Source organism: Loxodonta africana, chromosome 4 (genome assembly GCF_030014295.1).
Source record: "Loxodonta africana isolate mLoxAfr1 chromosome 4, mLoxAfr1.hap2, whole genome shotgun sequence".
Classification (NCBI taxonomy): Eukaryota; Metazoa; Chordata; class Mammalia; order Proboscidea; family Elephantidae; genus Loxodonta; species Loxodonta africana.
Window position 1 is genome coordinate 137,710,190 of NC_087345.1, and position 23,579 is coordinate 137,733,768.

General features: G+C 51.7%; 1 protein-coding gene across 1 annotated transcript in view; it reads left to right on the plus strand.

Annotated features, from left to right (window-relative positions):
• TSPAN11 (tetraspanin 11) overlaps positions 1–23,579 on the plus strand; it is a 54,917-nt gene that overhangs the window by 25,636 nt on the left and 5,702 nt on the right. The window contains exons 3-6 of the mRNA XM_023549027.2: positions 14,457–14,531; positions 15,794–15,898; positions 17,628–17,786; positions 18,147–18,233. Of these exons, the coding sequence (XP_023404795.2) occupies positions 14,457–14,531; positions 15,794–15,898; positions 17,628–17,786; positions 18,147–18,233 (426 nt within the window). The remainder of the gene's footprint in view (positions 1–14,456; positions 14,532–15,793; positions 15,899–17,627; positions 17,787–18,146; positions 18,234–23,579) is intronic.

Genomic DNA, 23,579 nt, shown 5'->3' on the forward strand with positions numbered 1-23,579 from the left:
TTATAACAACCCACAACACGTCAACACTCTTCCTTCTTGACCTTGGGTTCCCTATTACCAGCTTTCCTGTCCCTTCCTGCCTTCTAGTCCTTGCCCTATGGCTGTTGTGCCCCTTTAGTCTTATTTTGTTTTATGGGCCTGTCCAATCTTTGGCTGAACGGTAAACCTCAGGGGTGACTTCATTACTGAGCTAGAAGGGTGTCCAGGAGCCATACCCTCAGGGTTTCTCCAGACTCTGTCGGGTCAGCAAGTCTGGTCTTTCTTTCTGAGTTAGATCAATGCCTGATTTTTTGGAAGTAGATTGCCAGGCCTTTCTTCTGAGGCATCTCTACGTGGACTCGAATCTCCAACCTTTGAGTTAGCAGCCAAGTGTGTTAACCATTTGCACTACCCAAGAACTCCTAAACCAGTTGCCATCGAGTCATTTCCTACTCGTGACAACCCCATGCATGTCAGAGTAGAACTCTGCTCCATCGAGTTTTCAATGGCTGTGATCTTTCAGAAGTAGGTTGCTGGGCCTTTCTTTCAAGGCACCAGTGGGTGAATTGGAATCGCCAACCTTTTGTTTTGTAACCAAATGCTTAGCCATTTGTACCACCCAGGGACTCCAACCTGCAGGCACCCCTCCATACCCCTGGGACTGGAAAAGGAGTGGCAGCTGGACACAGCCTTTCATGCCAGGTCTGACACCAGCTTTTAGGAAGTCTGCATCTCTATACTGACACTTGGCATCCCACTCGGTCTCACCATACATCAAATTGAGATTTTAGGGGAGCTTAGAGTCAATTGAAAAATAAGACCTAGTTCAGGGGGAGGAAGGAGGGATGAAGAGGTAGAGCAGAGAGCACGTTTTGGACAGTGAAACTATTCTGTATGATACTGCAATGGTGGACACATGACATTATATGTTTGTCAAAACCCATGGAACCATGCAACACAGGTTGTGAACCCTAATGTGAACTGTGGACTTTGGTTAGTATAATGTGTCAATGTTGTTGTTAGGGTGGAGCCCTGGTTGCCCAGTGGTTAAGAGCTTGGCTGTTAACCAAGAGGTCGGCAGTTCGGCTCTACCAGCCACTCCTTGAAACTCCTATGGAGCAGTTCTACTCTGTCCTATAGGGTTGTATGAGTCAGATTTTTTTTTTTTTGGTTGTTGTCAGGTGCCATTCGAGTAGATTCCAACTCATAGCAACCCCATCTGACAGAGAAGAACTGCCTCATAGGATTTTCTTGGCTATAATCTTTACGGGAGCAGACCCCCTGGTCTTTGTCCTGTGGGAGCTGCTGAGTGAGTTCCAACCACCAATCTTTCAGTTAGCAGCTGAGCACTTAGCCATTGTGCCACCAAAAACCAAACCCAGTGCCGTCGAGTCTATTCCAACTCATAGTGACTCTATAGGACAAAGTAGAACTGCCCCATAGGGTTTCCAAGGCTATAAATGTTTACTGAAGCAGACTGCCACGTATTTCTCCCACAGAGCAGCCAGTGGGTTCAAACTGGTGACCTGAGTGCTGAGTGCTGTAACCACTGCACCACCAGGGCTCCTTTGCACCATCAGGGCTCCATAATGTGTCAGTATTGGTTCATTAATTGTGGCAAATGTACCATAGGGATCGAGATGTTAATAATAGGGAAAGCTGTGTAGGGAAGAGAGGGGCATAAGGGAACTCTGTACGTTCTGCACAATTTTTCTGTGAACCTAAAACTGCTTTAAAAAAATAAAGTGTATTAAAGAAAAAAAAGACCAGAAGTAAGAGGGATGGGGCTGGAATTGTCACGTTTATTGCTAATGAGGCTGACTGAAAAGTGTGGCTGTACAGTCTGTAGCCAGAAAGCCTTAGCATGCCGTTGCCCCTGAGTGAGGTCAGCTACACACCTGCAAAGACAGCTGCAAGTGAGAGAGCCTGCCTCACCCAGCTAACTTTGTGGTGGACAGCAGAAAATGTGGCATCCTGAGGACAGGCTGGCCCCACCTAGAGAAAGGCCAGCTCACAGAACAGAGGAAGGGGGAGGGGAGAGGGAGTAAGAAAAGGGGAGGAGCCAGGAGTGTTCCTCTATATGTCCCTGGAGGAGGAAGCAGGGGCCTGGGAGAGAAGTTTGGTCCTAAACCTTTCACTGACTGATAGAGCTAGAATGCCAAGGCATCCTCCTGTCTAAACCCTGCATTTTCTGCAAAAGACCCAGAGAGGGTGGGCGATTCACCCAGGGTCACACAGCATCTTGTCACAGAGGCAGGCTTGTCCCCAGACCCCCAAGCCAGGGTGTCTTCTGTGTTGTTGCATGCCATCCAGTCAATTCCAATTCATAGTGACCCTATAGGACAGGGTAGAACTGCCCCATAGGGTTTCTAAGGCTTTAATCTTAACAGAAGCAGATCACAAGGTCTTTTCTCACATGGAGCTGCTGGTGGGTTTGAACAGCTGACCTCTTGGTTAGCAGCCAAGCACTTAACCATTGCGCCACCAGGGCTCCTTTTCTCTGACCAGCACCATTCTGGGTTTCAAGAGCCACCTCTCTCCAGCTGCAGAGGATACACTTCGTTACTGCCCACCTCCAACAGCAGATGTTCTATATGGGTGGTTTTTACAGCCAGTTAATTTCTACCACCACCACCCCCCTCCGATGTTCTGCAGCTAACAATTCCTGTGAACTTGACGGAGCTGTCTAATCCGTTGACATCAAGGAGCACTTACGTGCAGCACACCTGCTCTGCGGGGCACAAGGCAGGTGAGACGGGGAAGGAGACACAAAGGGACTAAGGCCCAGTTCTTAGCTAGGAGTCTAGCGAGGAATATAAGACACCTGCATTAAAAGCTAAACAGCCATGCAGGTCGTCTGAAATTCGTGTTCGATTTTGGTCAGGGGCTCCGATCTCTCTGAGCCCCAGGACCTTTCCTAACCTCCAGGCCTCCTGTGTCCCCTGGAGCCTGGTGTCTCATTATTCTTGTTCTTCATAGGAATTTCCCCCCCTCAGCCTCCCCTTTTCTCCTGTAGCCAATCCTGTCCTAGAATCACCACCACTAGAGACCCCATCAGCAGTCCCATCTTGGGGTCCCTGCCACAGCCCTTTGTCCCACCCCCGCCTCCATGCACAGTCCCTTCTGTTTCAGGCGTGCACACGGATGCCTGCTGGTCGCCCCGCAGTCTGTGAGAAGGCTGCCCACAGGAAAGCCTAGGTCCTTCCAGGGGGCTGGTTCTCGTACCACATGCTGTCAAGTGGATTTTGACTCATGGTGACCCCATGTGTGTCAGAGTAGCATTGGGCTCCACAGGGTTTTCGGTGGCTAATTTTTAGGAAGCAGATCACCAGTACTTTCGTCCACAGTGCCTCTGGGTAGACTTGAATCTCCAACCTTTCAGTTAGCATCCAATCACGTTAACCGTTTGCACAACCCAGGGACTCCTAGGGGGCTAGTAAGAGGCAGCAATTAGTCACTTCCCATGCCTCGCTGGATCCAGCAGCTCGTCCCCTGAGTTCCCCTGGGCCTGTCCCCCATGGGGTGTCTGGTCCTCATCCCTCCACCAGCTGGCTAGGCCCTACCATCCGCTCCGGATCCTGCTCGCACTCAGCCCATTCAGACTGAACTCTCAGCACAGTCTCAGCTGGAATCTAGTGGACACCCACCTTTGGCTTGCAGGTCTAGAACTGTGTTCTCCTTCTGTGACCTCCCCCATGTGATCCTCTTGGGCCCCCAACATTTGGCTTGGACTTTGAATGGCCTCAGCCACGTTCTCTTGATGTGTCTCTTGAATACCTCCTGCCTCCCCATGGCCTGGTTTGCTCCCTCTCCTGCCCTCTTCAAGCTTCCCCTCACTCCACCACTTCCTCCACCCCAGCCCTGACCTCTGCTCCGCTCCCAGCCCTGTGGGCCAGAGCTGGATATTAACCAGATGCGTAGACATCAGCCAGAGTCTATAGAGCTTCCTCTCCCTAGAGCAGCCCCCAGGTGGAATGGCTGATTTCACCATCCTGGAATCCCAGCATCCACATGACCATGGCTGGATGGCTCGGGCTGCGGCCAGGAAGGGTAGGGTCACCTTCATCCTTCCAACAGTGACATCTTGTTATAGGAATGGTTTGAGGCTCCAAATCCACATCCTCTCATCTGTGCATGAACAGGCCAGGCAGCTGCACCTCCATGTTCTCACTGCCTCCAGCCGGTGGTTAATTGCCAGAAAATAATGCGCCCTGAGGTCATTGCCGCTTAAACAGCTGGCTCCATCTTCTGCTGCTTGGCATGCGATGTTCTCAGTTCTCTGACCCTCGTTTGGCCTTCCACTGTAATCCTCTCACACACAGGCAAGCTGGGAGCCTGGGGTTGAGCTCTTCTCCCTGCTACTTAGCTTGACAGCATTTTGATTCTTCTCTTTTACTGTTTCCTCCGCTCTAAGAGTAGGCTTGTGCCTGGACGCCCATCCCAACCTGCCTGGACACTAAGCCTCGACTTTCAGACTGTGGTTTGGCAGGGGGCTTCATTTCAATCTCTAATCATGCAGAGTGGTAGAGGAGACGGAGGAGGAAACCTTTGATGAAGCTCCCTATTTTGGCAGAATGAGTCCAATGGGAAATTTTTTAAAAGTCCAGTTTTATAAAGTTCTTAAAACTTACCTTAAGGATGGCACCAGCTAGCCCTGAGCTGCCCTGTCTCTCATACACCAGCCAATCTGCCCCAGAAACTATATCCCTTACTCGGTAGAGATCTATCTGAAGACTCAATTTCAGATTAATCAACTTAATGTTGCAATGAGAAATCCTTCTGCAGATTTCCTGCAAAGCCTCTCATTAAAGACGGTATCAGTGTGATTCAGAGAGTTCTGTGCTGATCCAGCTTTGTTTGGGATCTACAGTGTCAGAAAACGAACTTTTTTTCTCGTTCAGACTGTTCCGTTTGTCCCAGATCTGAAGACAAAACGTCTGATACGTAGTATGGGGGAAGATTAATTTTGGGTCCCCTCTGAGCTTAACAAACAGGTTCCTTCTACGTTTGGGGTGCATATTTCTACTTTTTGTATTTTGAAATGGGATCGTTCTTTTGGGACGTAAGCACTGTCCTGGCACAGAGCCTTCTTTGGAATTCTCCTTCCTGGTTCTTATCAGAGTAGGCATGGGTGGCTGCTTCTGGAACGACTTGGGGAGCCCTGAGTCAGTAGCGGCAGGCTGGTCACAAGAGTCAGAGGGGGGCTGGAGGCTGAGAAGGAGTTTAGGTGGGACTGGTTTAGTTCACACCATGGTGCACAGGGACTGGGAAGGCAGAACCAGATACAGGCAGGAGCAGAGGCGGATTAACCAGTAAACACAGTATGAACTAGTTTGCATTGAGCAAGGTACGCACAGGCTTGATTGTGTTTACTTGCTGATCTATGGTAAGCAATTTCACGAGTTTCACCACATCATTGACATGGTGGGGGACAGGTGAAACTATGCACTGCAGATTGGTGGAAAGGCACAATTGGGCTCGTGCATACTTTGCTTATTGGGTAATCTGGTCCTGGGTGGGAGCTAGAACAGCAAACGAGTATCAAAGTATATACATAGTTCTGAGGAAAGAGACACCCAGTGAGAGCCAGGAGTCAGACAGAGGCTCAGAAGCAAGGATGTTGCAACAAGGTCCCAGGTGGGGAACTTCTGGCTCAGGGAGGGCTTTGTAGGGGCTGAGTCCTGATGGGTAAGCAGTTGCAGAACACAGATATGGTCGGCAGGGAATTCCAGGCAGGGGGACAGGAAGAGCAAAGGCCTGGAGGCTGGAGGCTTGTCTTCTTACAGAGAACTGCACACGTGCACACACACACACACACACACACACACACACACAGAAGGAGTGTTTAATGGATCTGTATAGACAATGTTAGGTTCTGGGGTAAGATTAGGCTGGGCTGAGTGAGTCCCAGAAGGCCTGGTAAACTGAAGAGCAAAGGGGACATGACAGGCCTGCCCTGCCGGCAGCTGAGGGCAGCTGGCTAGGGACCAAGTACAGGGCCAGGCGATACTCATGTGCCTGGGGTAGGGTTTTCCTGGATTCCCCTTTTTATCTCTATATCTTAACCCACTTCCACCTCTCTGAAGCTGCTCTCCTGACAGGCTTTGTAAAAGCCCTTGACACCACCATACCACTAAACCATGTCCACTGTAACATGCTAAATCCACCCTAAGTAAGCTGAGTGATCTCATCCATGCACCCATCAGCCACTGGGGGACACTACCACATTGGTTAAGTGTATGGGTTCTGCAGCCCACAGGCCTGGGTTCAAATCCTGACTCTGCTGTGTATTTGCTGCATGAACTAAGACAAGCTACTCATCTGCTCCAAGCCTAAGTCCTCATCTGTAAAATGATGCTAATGCCAGGATTCATCTCGGAGGGCTGTCAGGAGAAGTCATGCAAAGCGCCTATAAGAGGGGTTGGCACACGGGGAGACTTATAGATGTTGGCTGTTACTGTTGGGGAGCACCACCACCCCCATCTACTGAGTGGGGGCTGCTCAGATGAATAAGACACTTGCTTGACTGCGCCGTGGGAGCTGTTGCATAACAACCCAGCGGCACCTGAACCCAAGGTCAGCCACATCTCCAAGAGATGGAAGAAATACTCTGAAACCAGTGATCATGACATATGGTTTATTCGGGAGCTTACTTATGGGACAGTGGGTCCAGGGTGGCGGCTGGACCAGTTTAGTGCTCTGCAACTGCCTAGCAAGGGACACAAGCTTATATACCATTCCAGCTGGGACCAAGGCTCATTGTTTTTCTCCCAAGTCCTTGGGCAGTCAGCGTTCCCAGGGACTTCACGTCCAGGCCCAGATGATTTTCTTCTTGTTGCTAAGGCATTCCTCACCAGTCACGCCACTCTAGGCCTTGTACCTTAGCCCGAGTCCATCCAAGTTCATCCCCAGCATGCTTCGGGGAAGAGCAAAACTGACTCCATTAGGAGGGGATGTATATAGCTGAATAACATTACCCTACAGGAGCGTTGATTGTTATTATTATTATTATGGTGGAAGGGATGCCTCTTCGCTATAGAGAAACCACAGGTCCTCCCCAGTAGGTTTTGAAAAACAAGGCCAGCATTGTTAGCTTAGAGAAGCAGTATTGCATGGGGTCCGGTAAATACTGACTTTTATGTTGAAATATAAAAAGAAGGACATCATGCTTAGTAGAGGGTCAGTGAAAAAGAGGAAGACCCTCAATGGAGATGGATTGACACAGTGGCTGTAACAATGGTCTCAAACATACCTACTGTTGTGAGAATGGCAGAGGACTGGGCAATATACAGCACCTAGCGACAATCTTGAAATATAACTCTTCCCCAAATAACACAGAGTATCTGATAATTTCTTACTATTGGCTTTCATTTAATATTTCAAAAAACAATGCCAAACTAAGCTTAAAGAAGCAAAAAGGTGATATTGGAGCCTTCTGGACACGTCCTAGAGGCAATCTGTGTACAAGTCTGATGTGATAACAGTACTCCTCCCTAGCTCCTACAGCTGCTTCAGAAAACAGCCCACCGGGATCCAGCCAGGACACTCTGAATGTGACAGGACTCCCAGAACTCCCCGTTGGGCCTCTTGGTCCTGGGTGACGGGAGCTGAAGTAGTATAGGCTTCACTGGTGCTTCTTGAGTTAGGGTGAGCACCTTCCTGCCTCAAAGGTGCCCTGCCAGGTGGGTACAGAGTAAAACTCCTCACATGCATATGTCCATGTTTGGTTTCAGTCTTCTCAGAAGCTGGATAGCATTTCTCAGATCTTTTTGTGCCTCCCACAGTGCATAGGGGCATATATGCAAAAGAGTTTCAGCATTAGCCCTAGAGCCTGAAGGTAAATGGGTAAATCAGGGCTTCTCAACCTCAACACTATTGACATTGTCAGCCAAAAAAGAATTCTTTTTATGGGGCTGTCCTGTGCAGTGTAGGATGTTCAGCAGCATCCCGGGCTTCTAGCCACTAGAGTGCCCCTACCCCTAGTAGTGACAGTCAAAAATGTCTCCAAACCAAATAAACCCACTACCATTAAGTTGGTTCCGACTGATAACTACCTTATAAGACAGAGTTGAACTGCCCCATTGAGTTTCCAAGGAGCGCCTCATGGATTCGAACTGCCAACCTTTTGATTAGCAGCCTAGCACTTAACCACTACACCACCAAATGTCCTCTAGGGGTAAAAGCACTCCCAGTTGAGAATCACTGGTATAAATTAAACTAGGGTAACAATTCCATGCTACCTAACCGGTTGCCCTCCAGGGGATTCCGACTCCTGGCGACCCCATGTGTGTCAGAGTGGAACTGTCGTCCACAGGGTTTTCAATGGCTGATTTTTTGGAAGTAGATCACCAGGTCTTTCTTCTGAGGTGCCTCTGGGTAGACTCAGACCTCCAACCTTTTTATCACATTAACTGTTTGCACTGTGCGGGGACTTCCTGTGCTACCTGGGGATCAGAAAAGCATTATACCCAGGAGTGAGGTTGGCATTCTCTGAATAGTTCCTGTTGGCCTCACAGGTATACTTGGTAACAACATCAGTCCCACATCTTAACCAGGAGGTGTTTACCGAGCATCTGTCTAGCCCAGCGCTGTGCCAGACACTGAGGAAGATCCAGAAGAAACCCAAGGTGTGGTCCGTGTTCCCAGAACCTCACAATTGTTCTGGGGAGACAGGGTGGTAACCCCTGAAGCAATAGTAGCCGGTATGGAACAGGAGTTGAAGTTATGCTGCTTCATGGGAAACTGTTGGCATGGCAAGCAGGGTGGAAGAAACAGGTGTATCTGAGAGACGGGGCAACACAGAAAGTTCTCCTGCCCGGAGAAGCATGGAACCCTGCGGCATTTGGGCAAGGGGGGTGGGGCAGTCACTGCCGGCTCAGGGATGGCTAGTAGAGGCCATGACCGAGCTGGGTAGGGAAGGGCAGGCAGGCATCAGAATTCTGAGTGGGGAAACAGTAAGAGCAAAGGCGTGGAGGCTGGACGGCTTGGCCTGTATGTAGGGAGCCATATATATAGGGATACAGAGAACATGATACAGATTTGCACAGACAGACAGCAGGTATCAAAGGAGTCCTGAGATGATTAAGATGGGCTAGGAGAGAGTTCAAGAAGGATGGAGGGGCAAAGGGGAGGCGTTTGTTAGAGTCCGTGGCTGTGAACTCACAAAGCAGAAATCCCACCAGCCTGGCCACAGCTCCCAGGCACTCTAGCCGGCCACTTGAGTCTGGGCTGACAGTCCTTAGGGTGAGAGCATCCAAATGAGCATGGCCCTGCCTCCTGGGGGCAGCCACACCAGGGGCCTCCCACACCCAGGTGAGTCACACACCTGCAGCCTTCTTGCAACCAGAGCTGCTGCCTGGAGCCCAAAGCCAGTATGCTCCCTGACACCCACGTGTGGTCCACTCGAAGCCCCCGGCCCTGGTCCTTGCTTCCCCCCAAGTGGTGTCTGCATGTGGGAGCTACATGACGGTAGGGTATCTCCACCACACGCACTGCCTCTTGGGAAAGCTCTTCCTGACTCCTCCTGACAATGCAGTCAGGTAGAGAGCTTGTTTGATGCCTCATAACAAGTCTTTGAGGGGCCGGCATGTGCTAATTTAGCATGCCATTTAAATCAAGGGGTGTGGCTCAGGTTTGCTCCCTCATAACATCCCTCCATTCCTCTTCCCTATCCATCGTCAGTAGCAACTGTGGCAATGACATCCCCTGGGGAGCAGCGGTACACTGCCACATCTGCAGGGCTATCATCCAGCAAGACTCGAAGCTGGCAGCAGGGATGGAGAGAGAAGCTGCTATCCCCTGCAGGAGGGTGGCAAGATGCTAACAGATTTCCTTCCTTGGTACCAGTGGCATGGGTCCTCCGGGAGGCCACAGCCTTCTTGGGGTGAGTGGGTAGTCCGTGGCTCTTCCTGCCACAGAAGGCACTCAAGGTGTACCCAGGAAGTTTGGGAGCCACCAGCAGTCACTGCATTTAGGGTCCTGTGTGGCAGGATGGAGTCTCTGGATGGTGCAAACAGTTAACATGCTCAGCTGCTAACTGAAAAGCTGGAGATTCAAGTCTACCTGTAGGCACCTTAGAAGAAAGGCCTGGCAATCTACTTCTGAAAAATCAGCTATGAAAACCCTGTGGAGCACATTTCTACTCCGACACATATGGGGTCACCATGAGTCAGAAGCAACTCAATAGCAACTGGTTTGGTTTTTTCAGTGGCAGGATGAGGCCAGCCTCCGAGTACCACAGTGGGGCAAGGGTGAGGGGGCCATTTGGAGCCAGTAGTAAGGGCACCATGTCAGAGGAGCTACTAGGCCCAGCACTTGTCTCCAGGGCCCTGAGGTGCATTAGCAAGGGAGAGCCTCCCAGGTGGGGTCAGTGCAGCCACGCCCTGTGTGATGGGCAGGGCAGCTCCCAGGAGGGCAGTGCCCAGGCCTGGGCCCCCTGAACCTGCCACTGGCTTCCAGGTACTGCTTGTCTCGTGCCATTTACCCCGGCCCACAAGATCACAATGAAGCACTTAGCAGAGAAGGTGTCACTGCACCCAGTTTCCCCTCTCGGTGGGTCCTCTCAGCCACTCACATAGATGGCAAGCGATATTATTATCCCCTTTCACTGACAGAGAAACTGAGGCTCAGGGCCCATAGTCTGGACCACTGTGGAGAGCCGGGGAGGCCTCGGTGTCCTGTACAAGGGGACACATGAAGGCTGACATCCAGCCCACCCAACTCTAGCTGAGGTAAACATCCTGCTAGGGGCTGCGCCCCCCGAGTGGGAGCACATTTTTATAATTCAAACCAAGATGCTCATGGCCACTCAACCAGAGTCAGAAAGTATAGAGCCTGGGTCCCAACCCAGGTTGGCTGATCCTCCACCAGTCACCTTAAGGTGTTCATGTGCTTACATTACTGCTTAGAGGCTCCACAAGGGAGCAGCCATCCGCAGACCTGGTCAGCCTCCTGCCCTGGCTCAGCCTGGACACCATTCATTACCACCCTTAGGCCCTGCCTGGCCCCACTCTGCCCTCCTGCACTCAACTTTTCCCATGAAGTGAGGAGTCCTTGGGGCCAAGTGAACGCGCCTTCATGGAGCCTGCAGACCACGCCGCCACCCATCTAGAACTCACCCAGGGTACCCAGAAGCTTGGAAACCCCTGTCAGACAGCCCCGAGAGGTGTGCACGCTTGGCCTGCACCCACACTTCAGCACTCCCAGCCTTCTCCGCATCCCCATTCAAGGGGTAGCCAAGGGACATCTGATCCGGGGGGAGGGGTGGACAGAGCCTGGACATGTGGGCTGCAGGGTACGGCCTGGAGCAGGAAGGGATGAGGGCAGGCAGGGGCCAGGGGCCTCCAGTTACGCTCTTGCCACAAACTAGCAGGGCAGGCCTGACAGCATTACTCAGAAAGACTGGTGTACTCCTGTGTGTCCTTGCTGGTGCCCCGTTCCAAAGCCGGGCACAATAAAAACCAAAGCCAATCCAGTTGCTGTGGAGTTGACTGCAACTCATGGTGACGCTGTGTATGCCAGTCTGTCAGAGTAGAAATGTGCTCCGTAGGTTTCAATGGCTGATTTTTCAGCAGTGGATTACCAGGCCTTTCTTCCGAGGCACCTCTGAGTGGACTTGAACCTTCAACCTTTTGGTTAGCAGCCGAGCACCTGAACTGTTTGTACCACCCAGAGTCTCCTGCTAGATAAAATAAGTCTTAATAAAATTGATTGACTTAACTTGAAAGGTAGCCTTGCCTAAACCAAAAGCTAAAAAGTTTCCTGAATACAACCAAATGCTTTGAGGGACAGAGTAGCAGGGGCGGGGGTCTGGGGATCATGGTTGCAGGGGACATCTAGGTCAACTGGCGTAAAAGAAAATGTTCTGCATCCGATATTGGTGAGTGACATCTGGGGTCTTAAAAGCTAGGAAGTGACCCTCTAAGATGCATCAATTGGTCCCAACCCACCTGGAGCAAAGGAGAATGAAGAACACCAAAGACACAAGGAAAATATGAGCCCAAGAAACAAAAAGGGCCACATAAACCAGCTCCATCCGCCTGAGACCAGAAGAACTAGATGGCGCATGGCTACCACCATGACCACCCTGACAAGGAACATAACAGAGAGTCCCTGATGGAGCAGGAGAAAAGTGGGGTGCAGAACTCAAGTTCTAGTAAAAAGACCAGACTTAAAGGTCTGACTGAGACTGGAGGAACTCCAGAAGACATGGCCCCCGGACTCTCTGTTAACCCAAAATTAAATCATTCCCGGAGCCAACTCTTCAGACAAAGATTAGACTGGACTTTAAGACATAAAACGATACTTGTGAAGAGTGTGCTTCTTAGTTCAAGCAGATACACGAGACTAAATGGGCAGCTCCTGTCCAGAGGCCAGATGAGAAGGCAGAGAGAACAGAAGCTGGTTGAGTGGACAGGGGAAATCTGGGGTGGAAAGGAGGAGTGTGCAGACATAGGGAGAGCAACTAGGGTCACATTACAATGTATGCGTAAATTTTTGTATGAGAAGCTAACTTGAGCGGTAAACTTTCACTTCAAGCAGAGTGGAAAAAAAAAAAAGTAGTTTTGCCCTGGGGTCTGAGTTCTTTCTATGGGAAGAGATTTACTCTCCCCCCAACCCCCACCCTGTTTCTTAAACCCTGCCCCTGCTAGGCCCCCTGCCGAGTGCTAGGAGGACGGTCAGGCCAGGCTACAGGCCACAGGTTAGCATTGCCTCTGACATGGCTGGACGGTCCCCTGCCCTCCCTGCGGTCCCCACCACTGTCATTCCTAGGCAGCCCCTGTGGACTGTTTCCGTCCTGCTCGCACACCCTCCTGCCCACCGTCTTTCCCTCCATGGTGAGCCCTAGAGCTTCAGACCCCACTCCTAGGCTGGGCCTTCCAAAGAAGCCAGGGATCTGAGTGACCCTGGGCTGCTGCCCTGGTATTACCGGGTGGATGGGCAGTATCCAGGGGGCAACAAAACCATGGGTAGAAGCTGAGCTTGCCCAGAGCAGGGCCAGTTTCCATCAACAGTGCCACCCTCCGCCCTTCTTTCCCCTCTTCTCTGCCCAACGCCCTGGCTCCTTTCAGCCTGCTTCATCTCGCTCCCGGTGTCCTCCCAGCCCACTTGGGCCTGACATGAGTTTTTATCTGTGTCCTTCCGCAAGAACACACCAGGGTCAGTGAGCTTATGAGAAGCCTCGCTGACTATGTAAAGCCAGGTGCGGGGAGGGGGGGGCGGGGAGGGGGGGCTGCAGCCCGCGGCCTCCTGCTGGTTACAGTCCAGTGAGCAGCCAGGAAACCAGCCAGCAGCATCAGCAGGCCGGTGAAGCATGAAGAGCAGCCCTGGAGCCTGGAGGAGGCCCGCGGTGGTGAGGGGAATTCAGAAACCCCTTGCAGGGCTAAGAAAGGTGGGAAATGGGCGTCAGGGCTGGAAGGTGGCCCGTGAATCACATTCCCAGGACCTCTGCCTTTGCTTTGTCCTGTGCCGTGGTTGCTGCTGCTCAGCCTGCACCCTCCACCCCAGCCACCTCCGCCCTCTCCACTCCCTGAACATAAACCCTCCATGTTTTCTGCAATCTTCTGGCCTTTGCACATGCTGCCCTCTCTGCCTGGAATCCTCTTCCCTCCTTCACCTTGCAAATACCAACTCATCCTTAGGAATGCCACTTAGGTGTCATCTCCTCCAGGAAGCCTTCTCTGACTGCCCTCCCCCATCAGGGCCTCCCATGTTTCTGGGGCTTACCCTATAGTAGCATTTACAACCCAGCATTGTAAGGGTTGGTTTGCTTATCCGCATCCCCACACACACACTAGCCTATAAGCTCATTGACGCAATAACTGCCTTACTCATTATACCTGGCATATAGTTGCTATTGTTAGCTTCTGTGGACTCGGCCCCTGACTCATGGCCACCCCATGCACAACTGAACAAAATGCTGCCCAGTCCTGTGCCATCCCCTTATTGGGTTGCAAATCAAACCGCTGTGATCCATAGGGTTTTCATCAGCTGATTTTTGGAAGTAGATCCCCAGCCCTTTCTTCTCAGTCGGTCTTAGTCTGAAAGCTCCACAGAAACCTGTTCAGCGTCATAGCCTCCACCGACAGACGGGTGGTAGTTGTGCATAAGGGTCACTGGCCAAGAGTCAAACTGGGTCTCCTCATAGAAGGGAGGAATTCTACCACTGGACTGTCAATGTCCCCAGGCATGTAGTAGGTAGTAAATAAATATTGGAGGGGCGGCTGGGTTAATGGATCAACAAGTGACCCAAAAGTGAAGGGGCTAGTGAGGAGCTCAGAGCCTGCAGCCAGCAGAGGCTGGCGTGCCCAGAGCTGCTGGCACCAGGAGGGAGATGGTGTGGGTGATGAGGTCCCTTGTAGATATCATCACCACCTCATTGCTGTGGTGGAACATTTGCCGGAGGCCTTCCCTGAAACCCTCATCTGCCTACTCAGGCCTAATACCTGGTGGTGACCATCTCCTCTCCTTGCCCCTAGTATTTCTGCCTGTTGCTTGTCATCTTCCTCGTCGAGCTGGTGGCCGGAGTCCTGGCTCACATGTACTATCAGAAGGTGAGTAGAAGTTTCTTCGTTCTCCATTCTTCACCAGTGCCCACAGGAGTAACAACAATTGGGGCAGGGGTGCATTGTGTTGGGGGAAGCTAAGGCAGAGACACATGACACATGAGTGGTCCTCGTTCCCAAAAACCAAAAAAAAAAAAAAAAAACCAAACCCATTGCCATCAAGTCAATTCCAACTCCTAGTGACTCCATAGAGCAGAGTAGAACTGCCGCATAGGGTTTCCAAGGCTGTAATCTTTTCAGAAGCTGACGGCCATGTCTTTCTCTGGCGGAGTGGTTGGTGTGTCCAAACCGCTGACCTTTTCGTTGGCAGCTGAGCTCTTTAACCACTGTGCCACCAGGGCTCCTCCTCCCTCTTTCCCAGCCCCCGGACAATCCTCTGCACATCTGGATCACAGCTCTTGACCCAATTCCAGCAACTCTCTGCTACAGCTGTCCATGAGGATGTCTTTGGCGGGGGAGCAGGGGAGTGGGAGTTCACCATGAGAGAGGCGGGGTCACCCCTTTCTTTCCAAGGACAGGTGGAGGATGAATCCATTTCTCGAAGACACCCAAGGAGAAAGGCTTGAGCCAAGTTAACTGGCAGGCTGAAAAGACAGGAGCAGTCCTTGCCCACCTTCGTTGAACAAGGAGGACATGCCCATCAGGTCCCCTCCAGCCCTGGTGTCCTCTGACTCAGATTCACAGTCAGGACCAGGGTAATATCTGGCAGGCAGATACAGTACAACTGTGCCGGTTGTTTCAAGCCAGTGCCATGCACACCAAACAGTGCCCACAGAGTAATGATTGTAAATATTTGCAATTAAAAAAAAAACCTTGCCATCAAGTCGATTTCAACTCATAGTGACCCTGTAGAACAGAGTAGAACTACCCCATAGAGTTTCCAAGGAGTGGCTGGTAGATTCAAACTACCAACCTTTTGGTTAGCAGCTGAACTCTTAACCCCTGTGACACCAGGTATCACCTCATAATAAAAATAAGAATCAACAGACACTGAAAAGCACCCCCAATCTCCTCTGCAGCCTCCCTCTCAGCTCAGCCCGGAGTGCTTAGGGCCCCAGTTTTTGCAACATCTTCACGAACGTCTTCTGGGATGTCTCCCACTGGGGCTCCATTGTACCATTTGGAAAACCTCTGCCATCGTGTGTCCTAGAATTCACTGACGTGGCTCTGGAGCAGGCCTGGGTACCAGGGTTCTGGGGTGGGGGTAAGGACTTCCTGCTGACCCCACCTCCCCTCTCCACCCTCCCCAGCTAAGTGATGAGCTGAAACAGCACTTGAACCGGACTCTGACCAACAACTACGGGCAGCCCAGAGCAACGGAGATCACAACTTCGGTGGACCGTCTGCAGCAGGATGTAAGCCCCTGGCCCACGTGCTTGCAAGCCAAGCAGACCTGGGTTCAAATTCTGACTCTGCCCTCCATGCACCATCTGCGTGACCCTGGGCAAGCTATTTACCCTGTCTGAGTTCAGTTGCCACATCTCTAAAATGAAGTCCACATAGCCTCCCAGGGTTCTATGAGTGTTAAAGACGATCACATATGTGGGAGCCCCACCAGTGAGTCCTGCCCCTAACAAGGGCTCACTGAGTGCTGGCTCCTCTCCTTCCTCCTCCCCCACCCTCACCTCCACCATGCCTCCCCGTCACTACCTCCTCCACACCCCACCCCCCACTGCCTTCCCACCCTGGGTCCCCTGTGGGAAGGAAGCTGGCGGTGCCAGGAGACGAACTGCATCTCCTGGCAAGGATCCATGCCAGGAAGTTCCTCTCTGGGCTCCTTCCGTCTGCACGGCCTGCCTTCTTCCTCCACTCTGCTCTGAGAGCTGGGCACTGAGGCCCTGGAGGAGGGAACTATAACTAGTAGGAGTATCTCCATTAAGCCGCTGAGAGAACTTTCCAGTTGAGAGCCATCAGGTAGAATGCTGTGGATAGAAAGGTGGACTCTCCTTCCCCCGAAGAGTCTCAGCAGATCCTTCCAGGGAGGCCCACGGTCTTGGCCAGAGGCAGGGGGTAGGCAAATAGACCTCCAGACCTGTGCTGTCCAGGACGGTAGCCACTAGCCACATGTGGCTATTGACATTTTAAATGGAACTAAAAATTCATTTCTTAGTCACACTAGCCACATTTCAAGTGCTCAGTAGACTCTTATGACTGTTGTGTGGTGTCAAGTTGATTCTGACTCATAGTGACCTTGTAGGACAGAGTAGAACTGCATCCTAGAGTTTTCTAGGCTGTGGTAATCTTTATGGGAGCAGATCACTAGGTCTTTCTCCCATGGAGCAGCTGGTGGGTTTGAATTCTGGACTTTTCAATTAGCAGGTGAACGCTTAACTATTGCACCACCAGTGCTCCTCCACGTGACTTTGTTTTGTGTTTTGTTGGGTGCCATCGAATGGCTAGTGACTACTGAATTGGGAAGTGTAGATAGAACATTTCCATCATCACAGAAAGTTCTGTTTGGCAGCTCTGTAATCCTGATGATTCTATTCCTAAAAAAGTTGAGGCAGCTTCACCTGCCCACTCTGGTCCCTATTCTGCTTCCCTCCCCTCATTGTCTCTGCTCCACTGGCCTCCTCAGACCCTACCTGGACTTGAGGCCTGGTCTTAGAATGTCGAGCAAGTATAGGTTGGTGGGTTCCAAGCTCTAGGGACATCATAGTGTAATTGAGAAAGCACCTTCCCCATCTCCCCAAGACTCAGGCTCAGGGCTCAGTCAGCTCTGCACAGCGGGGGTCCCTTCGCCTCTGAAACAACCTGGTCTGGCCAGGAAATAAGGAGGGCTTTTTTTGAGAGAGAATATGCCCAAGTAGAGATGATAAAAATGAATATGGTACCATTTAAGGAGCCCTATTACACAAAAGCTATCAGACAAGTGTCTTGCAGGCAGCCTCTGCCCTGGGCCTGGAGAGAGAGGCCCCAAAGGGACCAGCTCCTGCTCAGAACAGGGGAAGGGAAAGTCACCAGGAGAGCCAATCAGGAGTGGATGAGCGTTTGAGTCATGTGTCCCAACAGCCCCATCACCCAGGGGCTGGAGGCCTCCCACCCCGGCCCTCTGTCACCCGAAGCCTCTGCCTCTCCCCCCAGTTCAAGTGCTGCGGCAGTAACAGCTCGGCCGACTGGCAGCACAGTGCTTACATCCTGTCTCGGGAAGCCGAGGGCCGCCGGGTGCCCGACAGCTGCTGCAAGACTGTGGTGGCACGCTGCGGCCAGCGGGCCCACCCCTCCAACATCTACAAGGTGGAGGTAAGCACCCAAGCGCAAGCTGGCCCATCGAGGGGGTCCCGCCCAGCACTCAGAGCCTCCAGGAAGGTGGGCTTGGGCAGATGGGGTGGGGACAGAACACATTGGCCAGGGCGACCACACTGCCTGGGCCTACAAAGCTATCTACGAAGCCCTGGGGACAAGTAGCTCCTCGAGGGAGGAGCTAGGACACCATGACATGCCTCCAGAACCGTCTAATAAACCCGTGAGCAGTTCAACGGCCGGGGCCAGACCTTTTAATTCTCGGGCATTCCCTCAGCCTCAGCAGAATGGGTATCATGGCCAGCCCTTCCCTCCCTGCTCCTGGGCTCAGGACAAGTGTAACCTGAGGTTACCTTGCAGGGAGGATGCATTACCAAGCTGGAGCAGTTCCTGGCCGACCACCTGCTCCTCATGGGGGCAGTGGGCATCGGGGTGGCCTGCCTGCAGGTGAGTTGGGTGGGGGAGTAGGGGAGGGGGTTATCTGGAAGAGTTCCCACCCCCTCTTGCATTGGCTGAGCTCAAATTACTGACCTTTTCCATGTCCCTGTCCTGCCCTCTCCTCTCCTCCCCTCCCCTCTGCAGCTAAGGGCGGATCACGTGGTCAGTCTCTTCCCCCAGAAACCATGAACATGCCTGGGGCCTGTAGGATAGCTTGAGCTTGTAAAGAACAGGGACCTGGGAGGAGTATGAGTGTGGGCTCAGGTATGCGCATGCACTCTATGTGTGTGCACGTGGGTGTATGTGTGGGCACAGGTCTGCTGTGGTATGTGTGTACATGGGCGTATCCGCATGCACCTGGGTATATGCAGTTGGGTTGTTTGCACGTATGTGTTTAGGTGTGCTGGTCATGTGTGTATATGTGTGTGCATGTATGTGCACTCATCCCTTTGTGTATATTTCTAAGCATGTGTGTGCATGCATGAAGAACTGAGTGTATGTGCTCTCTGTACACGCAGCTCTCAGCTGGGAGGATGAGCTATGCCCTTTGCTGCTGCTTCTCTCCTCCACACCCCTCCTTCACCAGCCCCCCAGGAAGTCGGTGCCAGTCTCTCTGGTTGCCCCAGTCAAGGGCTGGGAGGAGAGTGGAGAGTCCCCAGGAGGAAACCCTTACTGGCTCAGGCACACACAGCACGCAAGCAAGCGAGGGTCCCTGAAGTCCACACTCCTGTCTTGCCTGGTGCTCCCACTTGAGCCCACCAGGAGCTATGGGGTGGGCTCTCATGCCTGAGGGAGCTTGGCAGCCCTGAGGGGTTTGAAAGCAAGTATTGCTGGCCAGCCCTCCCCATTCCCAGTACTATAAGCACAGTCCAGGGAAGGTCAGATGGACTAGGAAGAAAGGCCTGGTGATCTGCCTCCAAAGTCAGCCAGCGAAAGCCCTGTGGATCACAACGGCCTATCATGGGGACGGCACCGCACCAGGCGGCATCTCCTTCTGTTGTGAATGGTGTCGCTATGAGTCAGAGGCCGACTCAATGGCAGCTGGAAGAACCGTGGCTTTGGTATCAGAAGACCTGGGTTCATTTCTGGCTCTGCTTCTGTGTGACCTTGAGTAGTTAACTTCTCTGTCCCTCATCTTCCTCACCTGAAAAAAATGAGGATAATTGCCTAATTCATTAATCGTCTAAATAAGAATGAGGCAATGCATGTGACCCACTTACAGCACCTGGCAAGCACTAAGGCCTCAGAGTAGAAGCTGTCTTTATCCAGATACCTGTAGACATCAGAGTGTTTTCAGATATTTTCTCTTAGCCGATACTGACAACCACCTGAGACCCAGGCCAGGCAAGTAGTCATGTTCTCCCCATTTTACAGACCAGAAAACTGAGACCCAGAAAGGTGACTCGCAGCTTGATAGAGGCATATCCTAAACTGGAACCCAAGTGTCCTGGCTTTTGGTCCTTTGCTTTCCGAACTCCCTACCCCAACACAGAAGAGAAGTAGGGGGTGATGTCGACTGGCTTGGGAAACTTTTAGATCACCATGCTGCCTACCCACATTGGTCTGTGGGCCTGGAGGGCTCGATGTAGCCTAGAATATGGGGAAGATCACTCTCAGTCTCTGGAGGGAGACCCATTTTGCTTCTGCCACCTATGAGCTGCATGACCCAGGGCAGGTTATTTCATCTCTGAGCCTCAGTTACTCATTTGTAAAATGGGTCTAATTACTCCTAGTTTGACGGCTCATTGCGAGGATTAGAGATATATATGTAAAAGACTCAGCTCAGCACCAAGCAGATAGCAGGTGTTTTCAATAAATTGTTGTGGTGTTAGGTACCGTCGAGTCGATTCTGACTCATAGCAACCCCATGTAACCGAACAGAACTGGCCCACAGGGCTTCCTAGGCTGTAATCTTATGGGAGCAGATTGCCAGGGCTTTCACCTGTGGAGCCGCTAGGTGGGTTTGAAACCCCAACCTTTCGGTGAGCAGCTGAGCGCTTAGCCACTGCTCCACTAGGGCTCCGTAAATGGTACCATCATTATTTTTATCATCTCTACTTCGGCATATTGTCTGTCAGAAAAGCCCTCCTTATTCCCTGGCCAGACCAGCTTACTCCTCTTCACCCCCATTGACATGCAGGACCAGGGAGCCGCAGGTGACATTAGGTGTAGTCCCTTTTTCGCACCTCCAGGGCAGGCCTCTGTCTCATAGGCTGAACCCCGGAGGATTCTCCAGTCGGAGCTGGGGAAGGGGCTATTCCGTGGAACCTGCTGTTGACTATGAGCATTGAGGGAGCCTGTTCTATATGGACAGGGCCAGGCCAGGGTCACTCTATTTCTTCCTGACCCCACTGGCCTCGAGAGCTTGTAGAAGCTGAAAAAAAAGAAAAAAAAAAAGGGCATTGAGGCTCAGGACAGGGAGAGGATTGAACCTAAGGTCACAGTGGAATAATTTCTGCAGTATATAAATCCAATGCCCAGGAGGCCTGCTACTGAGTGGTGTACCCTCAGGCCCACGGGTGCCTCCTCCCCACTCACAACCCTCCACCTTGAAAAGTCTCAGTTCCTCCGGGGCTCACTGTGAAATTGCACCAAGCGTCGCTGAGAGAGAGCTTCACCGGGCCAAGGCTGTGGTGTTGCAGCCCCTTGCCCCATTGTTTCCCCTCCCATCTGCTGATCTGGCCCTGTGATGGCCAAGCTTCAGGTTAGGGCTCCCTCTGCTGGCCCACACTGGGAAGCCTCCCAAATCCTCCAGGTCAACAGCCTTGAGAAAGGGCTCACACCAGGCCTCCTCCCCACTATCACAGCCATCCTCCCAACCAGAGCATGCCTTGTACTTCCAGCACACACCTAGACCTAGCACATCAAAGACCTCCTAAGGCTCAGAAAATAGGAACCCAAGATGTTACCTACCATAATGTTTCCCTGCTCCCCAGCAACTGGAGGAAATCAAAGGGCCTGAAACTGAGACATAGTTCTCTCTTACTTGCTTGAGAAGTCATGACCTTGGGAAGTCATGTTTGTTCTCTAAGCCTCAGTTTCCTTATCTGTAAAATGGAGAGATTGGACTGGATTTGCCATTTTCAAGCCTTTTTTTTTCTTTAATTGTACTTTAGATGAAGGTTTACAGAGCAAATTAGTTTCTCATTAAACAACTAATACACATATTGTTTTGTGACACTGGTTGTTAACCCCACAACGTGTCAACACTCTCCTGATCAATCACGACCTTGGGTTCCCCATTACCATCTCTCCTGTCCCCTCCTGTCTTCTTGCCCTTGCGCCTGAGCTAGTGTGCTCATTTAGTCTCGTTTTGTTTTATGGGTCTGTCTAAACTTTGGCTGAATGGCGAACCTCAGGAGTGACTCAGTACTGAGTTAAAAGGGTGTCCAGGGCCATGCTCTTGGTGTTCATGCCTTTTTTAACAGCAGCCTCTTCTTATCAGCGAAAATCTCATGAAGGAGCCCAGTACTGATTGAAGCAGGAGCCGGGGCCTGGAGACAAGCCTAGTTGAGGGCCTTCCCCTCACTACTCTCTGTAGCCCGGAGCGACACTTCGTGTTTCAAATACAGTTTGAAAACTGTTGGTCTAGCCCATCTCTAAGGAATCTTCTCACTCCAACATTCTATGATTTTCTGGTAAGGCTCATACCTCAGTGACCAGTTTTCTTGAGACCGATGTCCTACACTGTTCTGGAATGTTACAGCAGTTGGTTTGTGAACATTCTGAAAACCAAGCAGAAAATGCAATGAACATAATGAACCCTTGCTTCAGTCAGATATTTGACAACATGTCACTTGTTGCCACGTGGACATGTGGACCAGGCACTGATATGCTTAGGAGACATCATGGAGGGTTGGATAAGCAAACTGCAAGAGGATAGATGAGTGGATTCATGGCAGCCTGGCAAATGGTCTCCAATAGCGGGCTGTGGCGTTCTAGCCTCAGACCTGTCTCTTCAACGTTTTCCACAGTGATTTTGCCACGGCGGTGTCCGCTCAGGCCATGTTGAGGTTCTGGTCCAGCCTACTTTCCAGGAGGGACCAGATGTCTGGAGAGCCTCCAAGGCCATGATCTTCAACCTCAGCTGCACACGGGGACCACCAGATGAGCATTAAAAGCTGCCCAAGGCCCAGGCTATACCTTAGAACAATTAAATTGTCTTGGGTTGGCACCCAGGCATCAGTGTATTTATACAGCCTCCCTAGTGATTCCAGGTTGGCAGTTCAAAGCTACCCAGAGACACCTTGGAAAAAAGACCTAGCAATCTATTTCTGAAAGATAACAGCCATTGAAAACCCTCTGGAGCACAACTCTACTCTGACACACATGGGGTTGCCATGAGTCAGAATTGACTTGACAGCAACCGGTTTGCCCTGGTGTGGTTTGGTTTTTTTTCTGATGTGCAGCTAGGATTGAGAATCACTGGCCCAGAGGGAGCAACAAGGGCTAAGAGGGCCTGGAAATTGAATGTGGGAGAGGTCAGAGAATGCAGAACTGTTACTTGGGAGAAGACACACCATCACTGTCTTTAAACGGCCAATAGCAGTCACATGGGAGGGGGAGCAGACTTTTTCTGGGAGGCTGGAGGACAGAACAGGAACAGTAGGTAGGATTTACAAGGAGACGGATTCAAGGTCATTTCAACAATTGTAATCGTCCTACCAGCAGTCCCTTCAGAGTACTAAACTCCCTGCCGCTGATGCAAGTTGGAGCAGAGGTTGGGGGCTGGCAGGGATGCTGGGAGAACTCCTGCCCTTGATAGACACAGTAGCCCAGCGGTCCTTCCACTCTGAGGTTATGCATTCTGGGAGTGCGTTGTTCACTTCAGCAAGAACCTGAGGGCTCCTCAGTCCCACCGTGTGGAACTCACTACACTGGCGGGGACAATCGGGGTCTCGAGTATACCCCCAAATCATAGATTTGTGGGCCTGGAAGGACCTTACAACAGATCATCTAGGCCGGTGCTGCTCTGCCCTGGCTACACATTAGGTTTAAAAAGTATCTGCTCGGGCCCACCTCCTGAGATGCTGGCGTACATCGGGAAGAGGCCTATGGATGGGGATTTTTTTACCCTCCCCACCGCCCCCCCAACCCGGTGACCCAAATGTGCATTCAGGGCTGAGACCCACTTAGCCCCCCTTGTTCATACACACCTGAGGCCACCAAGCCCAGCCATGCAGAATCACGTGCTAGAGGTCATACAAACCCTACTCTACAGTTTACCCTTTTTTGGGTGGGCTCTAGAGGCACTCACTTCACTTCGAGGTAACTTTGAAAGGTAATTTCCAGAACGTTTTGGCTGGGAGACTTCTATCTATAAAGGACATAGTGGCTCCGGGAGTCCCGGGAGCC